At 43.1% G+C, this 24,415-nt stretch overlaps 1 protein-coding gene across 1 annotated transcript in view; it reads left to right on the plus strand.

Moving 5' to 3' along the window:
* NHSL1 (NHS like 1) overlaps positions 1–24,415 on the plus strand; it is a gene marked incomplete at its 5' end in the record, with an annotated part of 182,291 nt that overhangs the window by 154,219 nt on the left and 3,657 nt on the right. The window contains 4 exons of the mRNA XM_082305815.1: positions 4,638–4,830; positions 9,745–9,876; positions 19,647–23,075; positions 23,622–23,751. Of these exons, the coding sequence (XP_082161941.1) occupies positions 4,638–4,830; positions 9,745–9,876; positions 19,647–23,075; positions 23,622–23,751 (3,884 nt within the window). The remainder of the gene's footprint in view (positions 1–4,637; positions 4,831–9,744; positions 9,877–19,646; positions 23,076–23,621; positions 23,752–24,415) is intronic.

A 24,415-nucleotide genomic window follows, 5' to 3' on the forward strand; every position in this document is an offset into this window, starting at 1 on the left:
GCACAGAAATTTGGCCATTTAAGTCTAGCAATAAAGTTATTATGAATCAGAGGTGCTGTAAAAATGGGACGGGTGCTTTCTGTTCTATTATGAACATAGTGTTTATGGTCAGCTTTGCTAAGCAGATACATAATCTCAAAGTAATGCCTAGTCCAGTTCTGTTTCTGATGTAACAGACCTTATTTGAGAGGACATTCCTGTTATACAGCAGCAATTCACTGTATCTTCCAGCAAGCTTCTGCATTGTAGATCTGGGAATGTGTGCTAAAAATATGTAAATCCCTATTTTCATCCCAATTAGAGGTAAATAATTTCTGTGTGAAGAAAGCTGAAAGATGAGCTGCTGTCTTCCTCTGTGTGCAATAAAGCGGTGGACAGCTTTGTCATGCCCGTTAAAAGTATCTTCACGTCACAAAACCAAGTAAATGTGCCACGATCATTGTGAGCACTTTGGAAGAAAGAATATAAGTAGAGACAGTCATGCTCATCCAGGAACCGTGGAAAGTGTACCTGCAGATGAAGCGTGAACATTTCTTCCTACACTCAAATCTGCCCACAACTCTTACTGAATTATTTTGTAGAGGTACACACCACTGTCCTTTGGCAGAAAGTCATTCTCACTGACACAGTGCTTTGACCTCAACTGCACAATTGGGTTTTCAATTGCTTTTCATTTGTTATATGCTCACTGGGCTGATTCATTTCTGTTCATCTTCCTCTACTTGTCCCCAATTTTCTCAACTTCTAATTTTGCAAAATTTGTGATTGTTACTCCACATTTTTTTTGATAATTAGAATTCCCTTGTAGTAGATGCTTCAGTTTTTCTATCTATTTATATACTGTAACAGCAAAAGAGTTCTGCTTGGTTTGGGTAATTTCTGTGAAAAGGAAGGGTAGCTTTGTAACCAGTGTCTCTGCCACTTGACGTATTGGAGTAGCCCCTGGTGACTGCTATATATATGACAGCTGAGACCTGGCACTGCAGTGCAGTCTGAACGTGACAGATATTGATGGTGACAGTAGCAACCAAGCAGAGTATCCGAAGGTCGCTGGAGCTCATCCTCACCCCATGCAAACTGCAAAACCAGGCTTGAAGCATCATCCTTGGTGCCCTGATTCAGGTGGAGAAAATCTCTTTGTAGAAGGGGAAAGCGATATTTCTCTGCCTCAACCCCTGAATACTCCTTTAAGTGCATGCCCGCGTGCCCGTGGTGACGCTGGGCTAGCACCCCTGTGCCATGTTCCTTACAAACCCTTTCTCTCTCTCAGCTGTTTGTAAACCTAATTGGGGGGAAGCATGGCCTGGAGGCAGCTTTCCCTTCTACAATGGCATTTCACTCCCAAATTGCTTAAGTTAATGAAGGTTTTTATAAATTTCAGTGATTTGAGGTGCTTGTGTTTGTGTGTAGGTGTACATACATATGTGTGCCTGCACTGTGCATGTGTATAAACAGTGTATGTACATGCACCCATAAAAAGATAAGCATTCACATTAGGTTTTGGTGGTGGGTTGACCCTGGCTGGATGCCAGGTGCCCACCAAAGGTGCTCTATCACTCCCCCCATCAACTGGACAGGGAGAGAAAATGTAATGAAAAATATAACGAAAGGCTTGTGGGTTGAGATAAGGACAGGGAGAAGATCACTCACCAATTACTGTCACGGGCAAGACAGACTCAACTTGGGGAAGAATTAATTTAATTTATTACCAATCAAATCAGAGTAGGATAATCAGAAATAAAAAATAAATCTTAAAACACCTTCCCCCCACCCCTCCCTCCTTCCCAGGCTCAACTTCACCCCCTATTTCTCTGCCTCCTCCCCGCAGCGGCGCAGGGGGACGGGGAATGGGGGCTGCGGTCAGTTCATCACACGCTGTCTCTGCTGCTCCTTCCTCCTCAGGGCGGGACTCCTCACACTCTTCCCCTGCTCCAGCGTGGGGTCCCTCCTACAGCAGACAGTCCTCCATGAGCTCTCCAATGTGAGTCCTTCCCACGGGCTGCAGTTCTTCACGATCTGCTCCAGCGTGGGTCCCCTGCGGGGTCCCAAGTCCTGCCAGCAAACCTGCTCCAGCGTGGGCTCCTGTCTCCATGGGGCCACAGGTCCTGCCAGGACCCTGCTCCAGCGTGGGCTTCCCACGGGATCACAGCCTTCTTCAGGCATCCACCGGCTCCGGTGTGGGGTCCTCCACGGGCTGCAGGTGGATATCTGCTCCAGCGTGAACCTCCATGGGCTGCAGGGGGACAGCCTGCCTCACCATGGCCTTCACCAGGGGCTGCAGGGGAATCTCTGCTCTGGCGCCTGGAGCAACTCCTCCCCCTCCTTCTTCGCTGACCTGGGTGTCTGCAGGGTTGGTCCTCTCACATATTCTCCTATCTCCAGCTGCAGTTGCACAGGGTTTTTTTTTCCTCATTAAATATGTTATCCCAGAGGCACTACCACCGTCGCTGATGGGCTGGGCCTTGGCCAGCAGCAGGTCCATCTTGGGGCCGGCTGGCATTGGCTGTGTCGGACACAGGGGAAGCTTCTAGCAGCTTCTCACAGAAGCCACCCCTGTAGACCTCCCTGCTACCAAAACCTTGCCACGCAAACCCAGTACAATTTTTGTAAAAATGGTTTTAGAGCCTTTTAGAAACAACACGGGCCTGAAAAAATATTGGTGTCCTCCAAGAAGCTTGCATTGAAGGAATTGCTGGGGCTTTCACAGGGCTGAGCCCTTTCCCACAGAGCAGAATCTGTCCCATCCACAGCTTGCCAGGTAAAGAAATATAAGACTGACAGAAATGGATTATTTCCTCGAAGAAAAGCTCCCATGATTCAAAGTGTGGTTCCAAACCGCAGGATGATACTAGTAATAATTTTGTTGCCTGAAATTTTTTTTATTATTGCCTGAAGAGGTTTTACTTTTCTATTGTTTTACTTTTTGCCTGGAAATTGCTTTTATTTTTATTTTTTATTAAAGAAAATGTTGGGCTCTGTCCTAAAGGATGTAGAGTCGAAGCTTAATAGAATAAATAAATGGTTATTTATTTATAAACAGTGGGAACTCCTCATGGTAACAGGAAGAAAATTAAAATCAGAAATGATAAACAGTGGTTGTGGCACAGTGTCTGGGCATGTCTTTTGTATAGCACTCAGCTTCAAGAGAAAACAGATCGCTTAGGCTGAAAACCCATAATAATAATAAAAAAAAAACCAACCATCTGTTATAAATAGCTGTGATGTTTCTTTCCGTGCCTGTGTACACCAGTGAGGGAGTAACTACCAGGAGAGGCAGTGATCCAGTACTGACAGCCCTATTTTGGGTAGTAGTCTGCTCTTCAAAGGGAGAGAGGAATAAGGCAAAGGGGGGGAGGACTGTAACTCTGGTCTGGTGGTGGAGAGGGAGGTCCACTGTGCCAAGCAGCCCAAGCAAACGCCCCTGAAGCAGAGGAGTCGGGAGGCCGCAGAGAGATCTCTGCCAGTGCTGCAGCCTCTATGCAACGCCTCTCCCATGCTTTTCTTCTCTTTTTTGTTTGGCCTGGGGCAAGAGGAGTCAGAGGTTGGTTTTCCTCCACATCGTCTTTCCTCTCCTGCTTCTGGGATTCCCTCGGGAGCCTTGCTGGCAGGAATGGGGAGGAGAGAAGGCTGCTTCTCCCGGGTTTGCCTGGAGCTTATGACCACCTGCTAGAAGCCCCAGTGTTGTCTTCTGTGTGCCCCAAACCTGCCTGTCCTTGGGGTTTGCCGTGGCCTAGTAGTGTCCTATCGGTAAAAAGCTACACTGGGGCTTTCTCTGCCATTACTGGCATGCAAGTGAAGACCTTGTAATGAAAACAGATTTGCTCCCTGAAAGTAAATGGCTTTTTTGGCTTATAAATTTGTCTGGTGGAAGGATTTGCATAAGCTGTTGCAACCTCTTTTTCTGGTGCAGGTTTTTTGCTTCATTGGTTGTTTTTGTTTTGTTTTGTTTTTAAGGGAAACACCCATGATGGAGGTGAAATATGCCACTTTTGATAAGGAATGACTTTTAAAATGACCATTCTATGGCTACTGATATTAACAACTGCTTCATCCTTGAAAAATGGGCAAAACAAACTCCTTGACTGTGTCATGAGTTTCTCTAAGGCCAAAGCAAAGTTATTCTTGCTACCTCACTGGTCCATGGCTTGTGGTTTTGTAGAGTGCATTGGCTGGTTCTTTTCCTGAGCTCTCCCAAAATCTGTCTCTTCATAACAGGCTTCTTGCTGAGACCTTATACATCCTTACAACCTTGTACAGCTAGAGCATAGCAGGGCTCAAATCTCATCTTCCTAATAGGGCACTGGGAGGGGTTAACGAATCCAGGGACAAGATCAATGTGTAAGATAATTAGTTACTGTGCTTTGCTCTGCTTAAGACCACTCTTTTCTCATTGGTATGTATTCCTTAGACTGATCAGATGTCTTGGATAAACACAACCCAGGTGTTTTGTTGTGGGTTGGTTGTTCGAGTTTTTTTTAAATCAGTCTCTATGTAGGTCAAAGTGTGATATTGGTGAGGGTGTATTTTGCTCCAGAAGCAACTGTGCTGACTGCAGTGGCAATACCTTAGTAATACCATAGTCCTACCTTTTTGGTTTTTGAGTAAACTTACATTGTTGCATGTATTTCTGTTTGCAGTGTCCCGTCTCTTCCCCAGAAGAAGAAAAGCTTATTACCATCAAAAGGCCTAAAACTCCAGTTCCAAATGAGTTATCAGATATCAACACCCAAACCAACTGGACTAAGTCACTCCCACTGCCAACACCAGAAGAGAAAATGCGACAACAAGCACAGGCAGTCCAAACAGATGTGGTTCCCATTAATGTGACTGGTAGGCTTTTCATTTCAGTCATTAGGTTACACTGATGAGGGAGGGAAGGGATAAAAGGGGATCCATACAGTTGGATAGTATTTCGACACTTGTATATTTGATGCATGAATTTTAAATTACTTCTTCCACCTTTCTGTGAAAACAGTTTTGTGTTTAATAGTCCATCTCCAAACTTAATGAGAAAACCTCAAAATCCCTTAAAATGATCGTTAATGAAGATAGTCTACACAATGTTGGCTTGAAACAGCATTAGATATGCATGAAATACAAGAAGTGGGTTGATAAATAGCAGTGTTTTGCTGTGGACTGCACTGAAGATATGTAATGGAAAAATCATATTTTATGCAATGCTAATGATATTTCAGGATTTTCTTCTAGGAATTTTACATAAGGAAGGTTATCAGGGACTTCTGTATTTCAAAGACTAAATGTTACAAAATTCAAGGACAAGAACTGTAGGGTCTTATTTTTATCAGCAACCAGAGGTTTAGATCTCAAGGAGAGTAGGGTAAGAACAGCAAAAGTTAATGGGGCTACATTTTCGAGCAAGACCTTTGGTAAGACACTCCACTTATGTGACAATAGTCCACATTTTCTTATTATGAACTCAGTGTTAACTCTTTATTTTGAACATACTCTTTGGCTTTACAGTTGCAGAACTCCCACTCTGTGGAAGTTAAATTATGTTGAAGCCTAATACTGAATAGATACTTTGTTGTTTGTAAATAGGATTTCTGTAAAAGATCAAATTATCACTTCAATTTAATAATCCCTCTTTTTCTGCACAATATCAAGATTGTCTATTATTAGTTAATTCAAATAACTGACCGTTTGCCTGCCAAAACCAGGATGATATTCAATATCCAATTTATTTCAAATGCCATATGGTGCGCTCTGGCTCCATGCTCCCTCTTACAATCAATAGCTTGCAATGTTTGGTTTTGTTTTGAAAGTAAATTAAGTGTTGCCTTTTCCAATGTGGCTACAAATAATTTTTTCACATATATTTTTATAAGTTAGTATTTTAAACAATACTGTTTAGTAGTATTTAAATATTTAAATAGTATAGGAGCAGTACTTCTGTGACAAACATCAGAGAACTCTGAGAAATCAACAAGAAACATTTCCTTAAATAAACAGCAGAAAATATTTGAAATAAATAGCATGAAGACAACAGGAAATTACAAACACTTCAGGTCTGGAAAATTAATAGAAGGAAAACAAATGCAATGCTGAAATGTTACTAGGCCAGTTGGCATTATCTAGGGAACGTAGGATACAGGTGCAGAAGGCCAAGTTACAGGAACACCAGATAATCTGACATAATCGATAAGCTTGAGCAGGGCTTAGATATTGCAACAGCAGGAACAGGGTATACTTACAGAAAGAGTAATCTGCTGTTCGATTTAATGACCCTGCGTACTGAAAATATATGGGGGAAGTAAACAGATGGAAAGAAAAATGAGGTAAAAGAGATCAAATAACCCTCGTAGATTTAGTTCAGCGTCACTGAGAATGTTACCGTGTTTGGATAAATTACACTTGTGACTTCAACCAGCTTAATTCGACTGGTGTAGCAAACCTTGTGTCCCCTGAATTGTTTGGTTTGCACTCAGCAAACTCAGTGGTTCTCAGCTTTTCTGATAAAAATAGTGCACGTGCCTATTACACCTCATCTTTCTGGAGTATGCTGTTGAGCGTTTATTCCCTTATAAACATGGTAACTGGAAGGGATAGAAAGGGAGGGCAATAAAGGAAGACTGTTGTTGCAGTATGTGGACTGGTCTCTGGGATCCACCGTTTCCTTTTCCTTGGAGTAATTACATTGCCACTGTGAAACAAGGCAAGCGACAGTAACAGACTGAGCGCCACGCACAACACACAAAAAAAAGCTGGGTCCTTGTTCCTCTTTAAAAAGTCACAATCTGCTCCCTTCCTCTGCCCTCCCACACGCCGAGTAATTTTATTTTGTGAAGTTCCTTATGTTGCTGCACGAGGCAGGAAAAAAACGACCAAAAATTCTGTGCTGTTTGTTCAACGTGCTGTGGAATAAACCATCGCTGGTTTTTGTTTTGATTTGGCTTTCCTTCGCTTGCTCTTTTTCTCACTCTCCCAGAAGAGAGGTCAAAAACTTCCATTTTATTCTTCCTGGCATGAAATAAGAGGTTAACCTCTGAAGAGGCTGCTGGTAATTGACAGTGTTTTCAGCAGTGCATTAGTAATGATTCTGCTACAATGGCCTCTCACGTGGCTGTGCAATAAACGCTCCGCGAGTTCAGCTTTCAGGGCTCTTCGGTGAACAGATTGCAACTAATACAGTAGTAGTAAAAATCTGTTGGATAGCCTGAAGGTGCAGGGGCATTGCATTAGGCTGACAAGCTGCTGACTAGACATCCAGATTTGGAAGCAGTTTCAGTCTTTGGGAGTGCCTGGGCTGAGCTTATTCTGGCCTGGAAGGGATTGGGCTGAATTTTCAGTGGTGGCCAGTCTTTGCTTTTACATATTCTGGGGGTTAAAAGATGTATGATGGTGTCTGCTCTCGTGGGTTTTCCAGAACTAACTTTCTTTCCAGATGGAGGAGTCTGGTGGTGGTGGAGGTAACCCGGGCCAGGCTGGATCCTGCAAAACATTTAAGCATTTGCTTGAGTCCGGCTTGACTGACTTCAGTGAGATTTAAGCATATACTTAAATATTTTCGGTGAATCCAAGGAAACTGAGGAAACTGCATGAGGGAAAACTGAGTAAACTGTATAAGGAACGCCTAGGTGATTTGTTATAAACCTGTAACAGAAGGAGAAAAGTATCCTTAAATCTGCAAAATATATTTAATATTAACATTAATATTTTCTAAAAAAAAAGGTAACAAAGAAGGGAAAAGAATTGAGACATTTTGATTTTGCTTGTTGGAATTTATTGAAGCTGCTACTTTGAAATTCTACAAATTTGCACAGTGGCTTTAAAAAAGCCTTTCTATATCAAAAGCCATTGAAGATGGATTGGTTGAGTTAGCTCTTGGGTAGCTCAGGGAAAGAAGTTACTGTGAATCAGCTGACACAGTAATATTTCCCCGTGGTCATCCTGTTTGTGCTGTCTGAGGCTTCATGTAAAAGACTCTCTCCTTGTTTGCACCCTCTACTTACCATTTACATTTTATTCCAGGGCATTCGAAGCTGTATTTTAATTTCCTTGCAACTCACCATCTCAGGCATAATTGTTGGCCTTTGAATGGATAAGGATATATTCAGAGATGCAAGACTTTCTCCTTCAAATTCTTCAGATTCGTTATAATGTGGCTAGAATTATTATCCTGCACGGCAGGATTACCTAATGGTCCTGACCCTGACCCCATAAGGGTCCTAATGTGCTAATAGTGGTAATGCCCCAGACAGTGAGTAGTCTGTCTCAATATTTCAGGGCTTCTACTAAGCCAGTGGGATCCATAGCTCTAAATTCTATAGATCCCATGGGCTTCCTCCTCCCTTAATCTGCCCTGACTTCAATCAATCCGAAACTTGGATGAAACTGGCACTTTTTTGTAGCTGCAAGGATTCCGCTTAGCTCAAGCGCGGCTCATGGGAGCACCAGGCTCCGGTCAAACAGAGTCAGAGTCTTTATATTTACAATATGGTGAAAGAAACTGCTATGTTTTTTTCTTGCATTTTCACAAATCTACATGCTATACTTTAATATACGACAGTATCTTTAACTGTTATAGATGCAATGAGGTTTTCTATGCTATTTGCACGACACACATCATACTGATGTGCAGTCAGCCAGGGATAATATTTATGACATATTAGTTACTGTGCATTAATCACTTTTTAGAGGTAAATAATTTGGTCATCCATTTTCAAAAACAGCATACAAAGCAAAAAACATATACATGTATATCAAGTTTTTTCTGCATTTAAGTTTTAAATGGGTCATCTAAAGGACACGTAGCAGTGCTTTAAAATGCTTTAACTTCTAAAAAGGGAACTTATGTATGAGGTATGGGGGGTAGTCGTTAGATTTTTAGCAGTGACAGAGAATTGACTCAGCTCAGGAGCTATAAGGCAAGTTTTATCTTGCCACTAGTAAAATGGCCAAATTATAAACCTCTAAACAAAAGTGAATTCCTAAAGAAAAGCTGCTTAATGATAGTGGTGCTTCTGGGTCCCATTGTGATACGGCACACGGTCATCATAAGGCTTTGTCTGGCAACGTGCACTTACACACACATTTTTTCAGCTCTTGCCGTTGTATATTTTTATAATCATTTATAAAGTTTCAATTTTAAGCAGCTTCCACTCTGACTGAGATATTTATGAGACCACAAGATCAGTTTGATCTCTGCATGCTCCATAGTACTTATTGGTATTCATGTTAAAAGATCACCACCAGAAATGTGGTACACTTGACAGGTTCAGAGCAACTTGGAATGAAAAAAAGGCGTCTCGTGTGATTTAGTGGTGGAGCTGCGCAAAGATGTTGTAATAGCTGTTGCCAATAGCAATGTCAGTTCCTGCATAAACCATTGTGATCTTTCATTTTCGTGAGCAGATTTGCTTTTTCTGCAGCTCGTTACTTTAAAATAAAGCAACAAAACCGCAGAAAAAATCACAAAGGGCCAAGTTAAAGCAAGGATTCTGTTCACTTGTGGAATTAGAGCTGCTCTCACCAGATCTGAACTGGGCTCAGGAAGTCAAAATTCTTTTTAAAACCTGCAGTACTGTGTAATGGATATGTGTGTCTAAAGCCTTACTGTGACAATATGCTGTATCTTCCTTCAGTGTAAACCTTCATTGTAGGACCAAGCTAACATCATTTATTAATGCCTTTTTTTCCATTTCTACAACAAAACTAGTGGAAGAAAGTGCATGACGTCAGCGTGCTTGGAAGTAATGTTGCTTTGCTTGTTCTACCATGTATTAGGGGAGAATTTCGACCGCCAAGCCAGCATTCGGCGGTCTCTAATTTACACAGACACGGTGGTAAGACGGCCGAAGAAAGTCAAAAGGAGAAAGACTATTACAGGAATCCCTGACAACATACAAAAGGAGCTAGGTATGGCTCATCAGAACTGTATTCCATCCACTGTTCATTGTCACTGCTTATCATTACTCAACTAATAACATTACCAGTGCTCATGAAATCAATACAGTCTGATAGCCTATTACAGTTCCAAATACATGTGTGCCTCCTTGCCACCTTGTGCATCGGGAAATGAGGACCTTTTATCTGTTGACTCCCATCCGTTGAAGGGAACAGGGTGTTTGCAAAATGGTGTACTGGTGCAATGGAAATCTGCAGGAATGTAAGGTTTCTGGTCTTTAATTCTTTCCTGGAGATTTGGTCTACTCCCCCAGGATGTTCACTGAAGCAAAACTGAAGTGGGCAGGCATTTTGGCTTGCAAGTAATTACTCAGTGGAGTAAAACGATTCATGGATGCCTTTCCGAATCTGCCGAGAGTTGTATCAACAGTGAAAAACCTGTATATTTTCCAGTTCAGTTTAGATCTAATTGGCGACCCCTTAAGTATCAGTCTTATTTGATTGGAAGTAATTTCCATGGGCTCATTAGCTATTGTATATAGGCCAAAGGAAAAATGCCTACTTGGTCACATTTACACTACCTCAGGCTGTCCTCTTTCACAGTTAGCAGCATACGTGATATTCAAAGCCGATGAAGCAATCTGAATTTTGGCAGACCTTTGAGATGCTTTTTGCAGAACTCTTTGATTTAAATCTGGTCATTCTTATTTATTTTTAAAAAAGATATTTCAGTTTTTCCCAAATGATAACTTCACAGATAAAATTATGCTCCCCCTCCCTTTTTTTCGCAGTAGAGGGAGAATGTCTTTTAAAATAGTCTGGCAGAACATAATTTTAGGTGCTTTACACGCGGAATTGTCTCATATATTGACGATTTCAGTAAGTTTTACTACCTTGCGTTTTCCATCTCTTTTAATTATGTTTTCAATTCTTGGTTCTTTGTCTAGATTTTTCAGAAACAGAAGCAAAAATATGTAGCTTGTCTGGATGGGTTTGAAATGAACTAGAGGGCCAGGCGTAGAGAAAGCCAAGAAACGAGCAAGTACACGAGGAAAAGTTTGTGAGTGGAACTGTGCTCCTTCAGCATCTGTAATGAAATGGTGCCCTGCCATGGGAATCCTCTGCCTCAAGAAAGAAAATTCAATTGACCTAACCCTGTCAGGACAGCTAAAGTTAGGCAGCTTTAAATGTCGTTACCTTTGGATCTCACATAATGATTTTATTTCTAACTGCTGCTCTGAGATTTGTCCAAAGCTGTCAGGTGTCTTTGTCCATCTCTTCTTGTGGGATGGACGCTAGTTTGTGCCTGCCATAGGGAACTCCTCCTCATAGTGTGGATTCCCTTCTTCCCTCTTCACTGTCCACAGTGGGCTTTGCCACCTGCCAGGAGACACTTGCCAGACCCGGAGTCCTCCTGGAGGTCAGAATTTGAATTTATTGTTTCCTGGGAGAGAACGACACATTTATCAGCCTTGCAATCAACTATAAGCAAGCTTGAGAGTTAAATAAAATAAAGTAGGTTTGTTCTAACCAAACAAAGATCACAGCTGGAAACAAAGCTACATAAAACTTAATATTGAACTGTTCTTAACAAAAGATTCCCTTCTCCTGTTTAAGGTCTCTCTGAGGCTAATCCCTCAGATGCCATGACTACAGCTGGTTTGACGAATAGCAGAGACAACCCTCATCCTCTCTCATCTGTTCAGGATGGATACTTTTTACATTCCCTTCTTCCATTTTAAATCACTTTGCTCTTCGTCTAGAGCTGAGATGAAATGACTTGCGCTCCTTAAAAACGCTTGTGCCACTTAAATGCAAAACTGGTACAGGACATCACTTAAACTGTTCATTTTCATGGTCGTTACATTGGTCTTGAGTCTAGTGTGGCATTCTGAAAATGACATACATACCAAGGTCATAGTTTTCGACAGAGATTATCTTTGACACATGTAGGACCTACCTCGAGGGCAGATAGCGGAGAAAAGCAGAGCGAAGCAGAACGCTTTGTTCCACACTACTGTTGGTCACTTGTTGGGGTTCCCAATGCTCTTTCAGGCACGTGGACTTTGAAATGGGTGACAACTGTACTTGGGTGGATGTGTGGAGAATGCTTCCCGCTGGCAGCGTTTCCAAAACTTCGAGGTTACGTTTGTGACCACTTCAGAGAGATGTTTAACGCTTGAAAACATCAACTGCAGTTTACCTGGTGGAATAAACTGAGAATGCAATTGGCATCTATCTTAAAAAAGAAATCTTCAGTTAGTATCTTAAAAGAAGTTTGTGATATTGCCAATCCATTTCCTAAGGGTGACAGGTTTTATGGTCTTGATTTCAGTCTTTCATCTCTGTGCTGAGCACATTTCATGTTGCACTGCTTGAAGGTTTTCCTTGGCTCCTATTTTAAGTTGCGGAAATTTCAGGGCTGGCAGTATATCACTGTATGAGCTCTCTCTGGACGGTTCCGTGGCCCACAGCCGGCAGGCACGTAGGGCTTCAGCCATCTGCCTTACGGTGGAAGTTGTCTGAGGAGCTTCACGTTGCCTCCATGGTGGTTGTATGTCGTCCAGACAGCAAAACGTATGCCAGGAAAACTCTCTGATCGCAGTATCCATCCTGTTAGCGTATTGCTTTCCATCACTAGAAACAAAGTGCGCTTGAAAAGAGAACAGTTATCAGTGTCTTTATCTTATAGATGGGGAAACCAGGCATGCTGCAGTGAAGTGACTTAGCCGGAGTCACCCACCAGGCTGCTGGCAAGGCTGGGAATAAATTAAGTCTCCCCCATCCTTGTTCAGTGCTCTTTCTGCCTTTTCTCCCCTGTCACTCCCCAAATATTGCTGTAGCCTATTTCTCTTACGCTGTCCCAAAACAAACAACGAGTTGTTTTAAAACATTCCACAGTTCATTTGATCAGAACAAGGATCCGGACTAAACTCCAAATCAAGCAATTGCATTGTGCCTATTGACATTCTCCCTGTGGTTTCAGCTGAATAAATCTCTTTGTTTCTCCCCTAAAGCATTGCTGTGAATGGCTATAATATTTACACAAAGATTAAAATCCCTTGGTACACCAAAGTTGCTGTGCGCAGGCTAAATAACCAACACATACAGCAGGTTCTTGTTACCTCTTGTTTATCCTTCAGGAGGAAGCAGAAACTTGAGAGAACCTCAAAGCTTCAACCAAGCTTGAACTATTTTCATTTCTTGTGAGAGAGTGTGGAAGAGCTTCTGCTGGGCCAAGCTGCTGGGGTTCTCCCCTGGCTGCTTTGGCTCCTTTGGAACAAAAAAGACCAAACAGAAGAGAAAGCCTGCGCTGATTACTGGCCTGAGCTCAGCGGCCGTGGTACCCGTGTAGAATTTAGCCAAACGTACTGAAAGGAATATTAACTGCACCCATGAGGCATGTGCTGAAAGTATCTTTAAACATTCCTACTTTGGAGTGTTGTAATACTGCCGTGTTTTCACAGGTGTCTTCCAGCGATGAACCAGTCTCTCTGCGTAGCCTAGAAACTTCTGCATAAAAAATGCTGCGTGAATAAAATGCAAGGTGATAGATGGGATTCTGAGACAGAATAAGAACGAGAGATGCCTACCAGTATAGAGATGCCAGTTATTTTCTGAACAGTTATTTTTTAACAGCAGGACCCTCTCAGTACTATTTAGCAGAGCGACACCAAAGTAGGAGGAGAAGGCAAAGCATTCCTCTCTCTGCCAAACACAACAGTGAAAAATTAGCTTTGCATACCTCTGAATTACCTTCATTGTCTTACAGAACATTAATATTATGTATTTATTTAATGGAGTCAATGTTGGATCAAGACTGCAGAAAAGGCAAGAAACTTTGAGATGATGTTTTACTTCAATTTTTTGTGCTCTCAGTTTCTCTGCTTTGTGTTGCCATTATCCATCGCCTCTATTGTATTCTTCAGATGGTACCTTACATGCAAACCGGTATTCTCCCCTCAGGCAAGAAGATGATTCCCAAACAGAAGTTTGGTAGAGATGAGCAGCTCTCTGGGAGAACCTGTCGCAGGCCTTGCTCATTTCTTGGCTCTTGGTTATCTTCTGCTTCCTTCACACGTTCCAGCTCTCCAGATGAAATAAAGGCAGCAAAATGCCTTCATGTTTTCATGGTCCCTTCTCTGTGTCAGTGCTCTAGGGCCTGGCTCACACTAACATTCTTTTTCTGAAGGTACCATGTATCCAGTTGTGAGTGTTTCTCCAGAGCTCTGCACCGGTGCAGTCCCAGGCACCGATGGACAGCTTCTGGTGTCCCGGACCCCTTCCCTGTCTTGCAGGAGGAGCAAGTCCCAGACCTGGGTATCAGTTCCACCACAGTTCATCTTCCAAGTAAACATACCTCACCAAAGCAGGGAAGAGGAAACCATCTTCAAGTTTTCCACCTTTTGATTTCTTCTTCTTCTGCCAGGCATTTTTCTTTTCTTTAATCAAACAGAAAGTTTCTGTCCTCTTTTTGTTTTCAAAAAATGTCTTCTAAATTATCCTCTGTGTGTACTTTCCTTGAATTATTTCAATACTTTTTTTTCCACCTTAAGTTGCAATTCAGGGTCTTTACGGCTCTGTGATTATTTCCCTGCCTCCCATTTTCAGTAGCTCACAATGAGTTGTCACCTATAGGACCTCCTGTCGGTCATCAGGATGGATATGACTGACACCTGAACAGTCAGTCCCTCATTTGCTTTCTTGTGGCACAGCTCAGTCCCTGTGTTGGTACCAGCTGATGTCCGAGGTATCATTTGGGACTATTGAAGCTTCTCCTTTGACATGCCTTAGAGGAAACAATTTCATCTCAGCAACATGGGGGCACATAAGTCCTTCTGATCTTTGGAAACTCAGCTGTTCTACTGAAGACTCCTCTTAATTGATATTGTTTTCCAATTAGTCCCTTCAGCACTAGCAGTCCTTCAAGTTACAGGTCCCACAGGTAAGAAGAGTCCCAGATATCCAATGGTCCTACAGAAATACCACGCAAATACCCAGCTGTTCAAGCCAAGTAATTCTACATCCTGCTTCAAGTTGCAACTTTAACAGTCTTGGGAGAGAATCTCCCTCTTTCAGAGTTATTGTGCCTTTTAACTAACGCTGGGTTTATAGCTGTAGTTTCTCAACATTGTACGTTTCTAGCACTATTCAGAGATCAGAGTGTTACAAAGTATGTATCATCTGCTTTTTGATAACAGGGGATGAAAGACAGAGATGCCGGGAATATAATCTTTACCAGAGCCTGTTCAGTTAGTGAAATGAAGAGAATCAAGAAAACTTAAATTCCCAATATTTTCATCAAAATTCTCCCTTTCAGGGTGGCAGTGATACATGCAAGGATTCAGGATATTTTTTAGCTGGCAGTACTGAAAAGTATCAGAGGATTCTCTGCAATAATTTTCTCCCCTCTGAGAGACTACAGATGCTTTGTGGAGCACAGTGAAAATTCCTTAAAATTACCATAAGCCTGATGTACTTGTCTGTTTCTTGTTGAGTGTGTATTAAAAATGATTTGGTATGTAAGTACTAGGGTGAAATCGATGAAGAATCTCTCAGCGGGTTTTGTAATACTGGAAGTTGTGGTGCCTGCGCAGCAACTTGGCCAGGTCACCAGGTTTGGAGGAGGATTGCGAGGTGGGGCATGAGGAGAAGATGAAAGCAACAAATCTTAGGAATGTGCCTGTGGCACAAGAGGCAAGTGCTTATAGTAGAAGGGATTAGTCAGAAGTTTGGGAAGAGAGATTACTTCTATATACTAGTTGAAACAAGCACGTTCTTTGTGATATCAACAGACATACTTTTTATCCTCTCAAATCCTCAGTTTTCTACCCTCATTTCAATGGAGAGGACCTTTCTGCTGATTCTCTGCAGCAAGGTGCTGGTGCTACCAGATCAGCCAGAGTCACAGGGAGACAGGGAGTCTTCTAGTACCTGGCCCTAGGGATTACATGCAGACACTTCCTTTTTTCCATCAAATTTGCAGTCAATCTCAGTCCCTGTCGTCTCTAATGAGCAACACCACTAACTACCAGAGTCAGGGAAAACTGCTGTAACCTGTATATGCCTATCTTGGATCAAGCGCTTGCAGCTAAGGTATGCATTTGAACCCCTTCTCTGTGCTTCCATGCAAGAGATGTTAAATGTGTTGCATGTTTCGCTTGTTCCAGATAGTGGGTGTTTTTTACTTGCTGCTGGAGTCTACACTGAATATGTGCATTAGGGAAGAGCATTTGCCCTAAGAGATATTTTCAGCATTTTCAGCATAACAAGAAGTAGGGTAATGAAGAAGATAGGAATGTAGATACAGGTCTCCTGTGGTGGACATAGCAGTGGCTGCAGGGCTACTGGACACAGGATAATATAAAATGTAGATAAGATGATTATTAATTACATTCAACCACATTTATCCTACCACCAAATTGCAGCCACTTCCGACTTCGTAACATTCAGCATCTGTAACCTGATGTCCAGTTCTGCAGTATTTTTTGCTGCTGTCTGCTCAGACGTCACCCCTGCAACTAGATGGACTTGTGGATGGTATTCTTTAAAAGCTCTGATTCAGTTCCAGAATTTTAGTGTTGCAGAAATCTCGTAACTTCTGACTGCTATTTATTTAAGCAAAGGTTTTCTGAGAGCCATAGCGTTTTCAGTGTAATAGTCAATTAAAGGTTTGAGCTGTCCCTTAGAATTGGATTGTTCATCTTCATCTTTGCTACCCTCCTCTGAATTCCACCAAAATGTTAAAACCCTCAACATTTTAAGAGAATACCTGAATCTCAAATGTTTCTTTGGTGGTTTTTTTGAACCATTTTCCCTGCAGATTTCTGTTGTCCCTCTTCAGGAAACGGAACAGTAAAAAGAGCAATAGCTGTATGATAAAGGGCAAGTAAATCCTCACAGCTTTGCAGGAGATTGTGCATACATGTAAAGTCAAAACCAAAGCTGAAGTAATTTCAGAATATGCTGCATTTCTACAAAAAATATTTAAAACCTCAAAGTTGTGCTCTTGTAATAGCAACAGTTGTGAAAAGACCCTTCCCTGGTCATATCCCATGTAATGATTTAAGGGTGTAGCCCTGTAGTTTATACTTCTGAGACGGGGCTGTCTTGTCCCCTTTGAACCCGGTATTTATTTGGGCTCTGAACCATTCTAACTACAAGAGGCCTTGCACTGGTGCACAGACCTGCCCTGACAGGCTTCCCTGCAGTATCGAGGTTGTAAAGGTGTAAAGGTTTCCTCCTGTTGAGTCAATTTATGCAGTTTCCATGAGCACATTAGACTGGACCCTGAGTTACATCTCTTCTAGTAACAAACACAGGGTTAGCAGTGATGCTCAACAGCATCCTACAGTTGTTCATGCTGCCCTCTGGTTAGCTGCTCCTCCGGCACTGCTCTGGCCTGGGCCAGCCTGCGATCTCCCAGGCTCTGCCTGGGCACGAGTGCCAGGGATGGGGCAGGAGCTGCCCCCCCCAGGCATTTCAGTACAGCCATCCTTGCTGCAAAAGAGCTTAGCTTGGATTGGCATAAGAAGGGTCCTCGGCCTCTTTCATTTAGTAGCTTAGATATAGTGCCAAGGTTTAGTTTTATATTTCAGAGATTTTAAAGCGTCGCTGTGCATTTGCAATAAACAGTATGTCCCAATAATGCATTCTGACACTTCTGGTTTTGGAAGGAGGAAAGGGGAGGTGAGTAAGTCTGGCGTTCTCCTGCTTTGCCATCTACCTTCCCTAGCAGTAATGTTTTAAACAAGCATAAACCGTCCGTGTGCGTTATGCTGCTTGTGAAGTGGAGAGCGTTTAGCTTCCTTTGTGAATACAAATGTACTGCATACTGAAATGAGGCTCTCTCAGCCACAGGTCAGTATGTGTGACGGTATTAGATACTTGCTGTAGTGCTGACAGCTTCATTCTCCACAAGCCCCATCCTCTGTCTCGTGTGTGCTTGTGTACATTTCATAGTGGTAAAAAGAAGAAAAATACCTCATCTCTGTGGTTGTTTATATAACTTAGTATGCAGATTTTTATTATCGGCTATTTTTAATTGGCTAACAGTTACTATCAGTGATGTCACGGTTCCAGAACCGTTCGTAATGTCTGCTTTGGTGGTTTTCTCCCTCTCAACCTGATTTTATAGAAAAAACTACTCAATGAAAGCAAAACTAAATTTTTTTTCTCACTGTACAGTTCTTAATAACTGCATACAGAATATGCAAATACCTCTCTTGGTTGGCTGCAGTAGTCCATCTGTTCTGACAGTATCTCATATTAGATTATCCAAGATGTTTGCCAGCATCCAAGTATCTAGCTTTGCTGCAGACCTCTACCAGAAGCAGAGAGAGGCTACGTTTTCGTGAGAGCAAGAGAATCTACACAAAGCAAACTAAATAGGCTTCAAGCTGCTGAAAGACTACTTATGTGCCTGGAGAAAAGAAGTAAACAATCTTTTTGTGTGTGCTGCTTTCACTGTAGCCTTTTCAGAGCCCTCTTTTCCTTACCCTAAATGCCCCTTTTGCCTGCCAAGAATAAGGATAATTAAATGTCCTTTAAGTGGTGTTTAAAGCTGCATGATAAGAATGCCTATCCTCCTGATCCAGTTCCATATAGTAAATACGAAAAGAGAACAGTCATATCAGGCGTGCTACTTCATCGCTCCTGAGACTAGCTTTAAGGCGGAGACTTGAAATAACCAATTTTCCCCTGCAGTGACATATGCAGCATCCTTACAAGCATCTCCAGCAGCATGCCCGCCTCTCGTGTCTGCTATTTATACAGTAATGTAACTGAATTGAAAAGCAACAGCCTTACACAGGCTAATTTTAAAGCAGGGCTCTGATTTGTGATTTTAGAAGGCAGCTACCAATAAAAATGTAAATTTAAAAGAACCCTAGAGTCCTTTCTACTGAGCCAGTGATAACTATATTTTGAACTAAAACTGTTTTTCCATTGTCCTCAAAGTCTTTTTTTTTTAATGCCAATACATGATTATTACTTCATTAAAGAAAGTACAGTTATTTTTTATTTCCTGACGGTGCTGAGGATGAGACGCCCATCAGTACTAGCTGTTTGTTTTTCCCCACTCCTTGGAGTTTTTTCTTTATGACAAATAGGAAGTAGTTGTATGGAGAAATGTTATTTAATGGTTTTCTTTGCAGTGGTGGATAATGTCTTTGTATAAATGCTGTTATAGCATATGTATTATTTGTGGTAAAACAGTGTGTGTTTCAATGTGTTAGCCTCCTTTCAGATGAACTGGAAGACTTGGAGAGCTATCCATGTCTCCTGAAAATTTTTTTCTGAAGTGTAAGGCTTTTAAAAAGCAGAGCTGATTATTCACATTAGTCTCCACATTTCCTTCCCCTTTTCTTTATTGCATGAGGCATTAGCATGGAAACACACTTCACGTTTCTCAGGCTTTTGTCTGTTCCTGCTGCTTTGCCTACTGGAAGTCAAACAGTGCTAGTTGGTTTCTGAAATAACTGATTACTATGGAAATTATTACCATGTCATAAACAGAGGATTTCATGTGTCGAATGTGCGGCAGGAACGCAGACGATTCTGTAGGCAGAAGGTTCCTGGTAATAAGGAAAAAGGGAAAAGAAATGCAGAAAACACATGATGCCTGTGCAGAATCCATTGTTGCAGATTCTTTTTTCAGAAGGCATAACCTTCAAGAGCATGGGGATCAGGCAGCTTGCTGGGTTTTTTTTTTGTTTTTAAATGAGTAAGAAGATAAATGTGCATTTGTGCTTCAAGGAATAATTCTTTTATTTTGACTCCAGCAGTTGGCACTGGCCAAAGTGATTTCCGAGGGCATTCGATGTATGTCCCAGATCACTGTTCCACGCTAGGGAGACTAGACAGCTATCGCTCCGCTATGCAGCGCTCTGAAACCAAGGACACCAGCTGCCAGACAGAGGAAGTTAAAGTTGTGCCCCCTTCGATGCGAAGAATACGAGCGCAGAAGGGACAAGGCATCGCAGCCCAGATGTCTCAGTTCTCCAGCTCATCTGGAAACATGTCAGTGATGAGTGATTCTGCTGCAGTTATATTTGCGTCTCGCCAAAATAGCGACATAGGTTTTCACAGCTTGCCTCGGGCTGGTGCGAGAGTGTCTCTGCAGTCCCTAGAGCAGACACAGAGCATCTCTAGGCAGACAGAAGACATCGCTGGCACTTTACCCCACCAGATAAGTAAATTGCAAGTAGATGATAGTGTTGTGCATCTGAGGAATAATCCCACCACAGGGACCCTGTCGAGGCCAAAGTCTCAAGAGGTGAGAAGCTATGATAGCGAAAAGTCCGCAAGCCCAGCGTGTGTGGTCTCTCCTCATGCCACCTACTCAACAAGCATCATACCCAACGCAACACTGTCATCCTCCTCAGAAGTTATTGTCATTCACACTGCCCAGAGTGTTGGATCGTTGGATAGTAAAATTACCAGCTCCGCTGCCTACTCAAAGCCAAGAGACAATCCTGTTGCCAGCGGTGCAGTAAGTGGGAAAGAAGATCACCATTCTTCAAGCGGTAACTGGAGCGAGAGCAGCTCCACACGTCACTCACAGACTTCAGATACCATCCCATCTAATACTGTCACGATGCTTTCTCTTGGTGACTCTGCTGTCTGTCTTAGCAGTCCTGGAAACGCAGAGGCTGGGTCTCAGGGCGTGAGCTACAGCTGTGGGGACAATCTTGCTTTACCAAACCCTTCCCAGGACAGCGATGGCAGGAGTGAATCTAGCTATTCAGGGGAGCGAGCACAAGCAGCAGGGAACAGCACAGAGCACTGGCTGTACAAGTCTGCAGAAAACAGTGAGACTCCTTCACGCAAGGTGGTTTGTACCACACCAGGCTGTGCTACTCCTGGTAGCAACCTGAGCAGCAGCAGCCTGGAGAGGACTTCGGTCAGGGACGACTCTACTTCTCTGTATTCTGTGGACCACGATGGTTATTACAGTTCCATGCATATGGACTCCGGACTGAAGTCTGACATGCCATGTGATAGTACTAATGGTTTTGGGAACCCCAGAGACAGCGTGATAAATGTCTTTGAAGGAAAGGAGAAGAAACATCAGGATACCCAGACAGGCCAAGGTGACAAATCCCTTGCAAGAAATATCTCTCTGAAAAAGGCAAAGAAGCCGCCTTTGCCACCATCCAGAACAGACTCACTCAGAAGGATGCCCAAGAAAAAAGCTCAGTCCAATGGACAGGTACTTGATGAAACCCTCATTGCCACCCTCCAGCATTCTCTGCAGTTGAATCTTAAGTGCAAAAATGGCAGCTCCCCTTCCCAGAGCCCCTGCAGTGATTATGAGGATCCCTGGGTGTTGCGCTCCCGCAGCCAGAGCTCGGTCAGTGCAAGCAGCAGCATGATGTCTACCACTGCTCCAAACCTGTACTCCATCTGCACAGTCACTCCCTCGCAGAGCGAAACAAGTAGCATCAAATCGGAGTACGCTGACCAGTGGGGTTACTACAGCGACTATGCCACGGTGGCAGACGACCAGGTAAAATCCCCAGTGACCCATTCTGCCAGCACATCATCTGCTCTCAGCGATTACAGCATCAGCCACTTCAGTGATGGCTCAAGGGCTTCTGTGCCACAAGTGCCCAGTGGACTGGCCAAACCAAAGAGCACTTCTCCAGAGAAGTCCCACCGAGTCACATCGCCATCGAGCGGGTACTCCAGCCAGTCCAATACACCCACTGCGCTTACTCCAGTGCCTGTATTTTTAAAATCTGCATCATCAGGAAATGGGAAATCCAAGCTGAAGCCTAAAGTGCCTGAAAGGAAATCCTCTCTTCTGTCTTCAGTCTCCATGTCTTCATCCTCCACTTCTCTTTCTTCAAATACATCTACTGAAGGGAGTGTGAGTGTGAAGAAATTGGACCCCACCCCGAGCTCTCCTCCGGATTCTGGTGCACATCCTCCACCACCTCCTCTTCCAGCGCCTCCTCCACAATGTCCCGAACTTTCTCCTCCCCCTCCCCCTCCTCCTCCTCCATCAGAAGTCATGGATCTGTCACCATTGCCAGCCTCTCCCACATTCCCCCCTCCTCCGCCAGAAGCTGATGTAAATTCTTCCTTTGCCCAGACTGTCCCATGGTTTCCACAACAAGCCTCCATCAGTTCGTTCTCCTCCCCTGTTCCTTCTCCTTCTACTTTCCCCTTAGCTGTCCCGCCACCAGCACCACCTCTTGATCCCAAACTAACAAAAGGTGCAACAATATACCCGCAGTATTCTTTTAAGAAACGTACCCAGGAAGATTCTTGCTACAGTCCAGTAAAACAGCCACTCAACAAGCAAGATGTGTCGAGACCTGTGATGCCCTTAGTAACTACCAAAGCGTTGCAAATGGTGCAGCTGAGGTCTGTGAAAAAAGCGACAGAAGGTGAACCAGCACCTGAATCTGCTTCTGAAACCACCTCTCAGGAAAAGGGTACTGTAAATTCATCATTGCAGTCTTCCCTAAAGCCATCTCTCTCACTAAGACTCAGTAACAGCTTAGACGAAGAGGAAATGAAAACTCAAGGCACTTCATTTAAAAACTCAGTTCAGACACTGGCTCGGGGTTCTCCTCTCATTCTCTCTGATAACATACCTGCGCTTGACAGCGATCAAAAGCCCGCGAGTGCAGTAGGTCTAAACAAGTCTTTTGAAGCTGATGCACTGGGGACAGCTACTGAAGACACACCTGAGCCTTCAGTGCAGAGTGAAGACCTCCATTCTGGCGTGTCACTTCAGGGGTCACCAGCATCTCCTGATAAGACTCAGGTCGTATTGCCAAGCAAGAAACCGCCTCCTATTTCAAAGAAACCCAAACTGTTCCTCATTGTACCACCTCCACAGTTAGATCTTACAGTGGAGAAAATAGCTGAAGTGAGTGATACTGTCAGAAGCACATCAAGCCCAGCTAAGAGAGACACTGTGCTTGCACACTGCGAGGAGGCGAGAAACTGTCTTACAGATGGACTCAGTTCTAGCGAGATGGACTCTGGCAGCTTGGTTCCTGAGGGAGGAGCTGCCGGATTCACCTTCTCTGAGACAGTGGGAGCTAATGCTTTTGCGGTACAGCCTGCTGCATCACCAGTTCAAGAAGAACCCAGGCAGGAGGAGCAGTCCGCTTTTGATGAAGGAAGCAGTTCAGGGAGCAGCCAAGACAGTGGCAGTAACGCTGACGGGCACCTGTCTCAAGAGAACGAAAGTGGTGAGTCTCTTCTCTGACTCTTCTTCAGATGCAGCAGTAGCTATTTTAAAGAAGCTGGGGAGTGATAATAGCAGTCCTAGCATTCAGGTGGGCTTCTGTAGAGAAAAGAGCCTCTTCCAACAGTTAAAACTAAAAGCCTGAAGAAAGTTGCAGAGATCAGATTAATACTTTATGAGATTTCTTGTCATTCCTTTCTGACTTAGTGTTATTGCAGACATGGAAAGAAAATGATGCTCTATTTAACTGTGCTAGGATTGAAGCATGCTATGAAAACATGGTTAGCTTTGTTAATTTTGATCTTGCATTTTAGTGGAAACCATACACATTTTCTTTCGGTATTGTTCTCCGCCTGTGTATGTGAGCAAGCATAGGCATTTTGTGCACTGCAGTTTCCTAAGCAAGCGTTCTTCTGAAATCTCAATAACGCCGGCGGTGCGCTCACTCAGTCTCTGCTTTGCCTTAGAGGCAGTGAGGGCTGGTGTCAGGATTATACGCCTGTTGGGTTCCCACGACGGACTGACAGTATTGTTCATTCTCTCTGCGTAGTGGAGGTGTTTGAATCGGATACAGCAAATAGTTCGTTCCTGCCGAGCAATAGTTATGGGGAAGAGACGGACGGAGTGGCAACACCAGCGAGACCAAGGACTACTGAGGATCTTTTTGCAGCCATTCACAGGTACTGCAGAAATTGCCCTTCCCATACTGTCAGGTCCGGTAGTTCTTTCAAAAATTGATTGTTTTACGAAAACACCCAATTACAACAATCATTGTTTTAACAGAAAGCACACATTTATCAACTTTCTACTAAGGCTATGTATGAAAAAGATAAGGAAAAGAACTTGTGTTTTTTATTGTTTTGCAAATATATTTAACCCATTCTGAACTAAAAGCTACCAGATTAAATCGATGTATATTATATTATAAATATCCTGCCCCTTAAAATATTAAGTTACGTCTAGTATTTATTGTACTGTTCTCAATCTGCCATATTAACTCTACTGTTGCTTTTTCTGTGTATCTTTTTGGTTTCATTCTCGTTCTTCTCCATCTCTTTTTACTCTCTTCGCTGCTTATATGGTGCAGTTTGGGACAGAGGCTCAACGCTAATGCTTCATGGCAAGCGTGGCTGAAACTGGCAAGTAACACAACATGTCAGTCATATGGCAAAACATATGGCAAACGCTGGATTATAGCTTGCCATAATCCAGCCTGAGGTCGGGTGTTTTGTGTCAAACCGGTTCATGAATGAAATGTGCAATACTGGCTCTATTATTAATGACATTATTCATTTCCCTTAAAAACAAAACCATCCTGAATAGGCAACTATATTTTTGTGCTGC

The sequence above is a fragment of the Platalea leucorodia genome, assembly GCF_965183815.1.
Source record: "Platalea leucorodia genome assembly, chromosome: 3".
Classification (NCBI taxonomy): Eukaryota; Metazoa; Chordata; class Aves; order Pelecaniformes; family Threskiornithidae; genus Platalea; species Platalea leucorodia.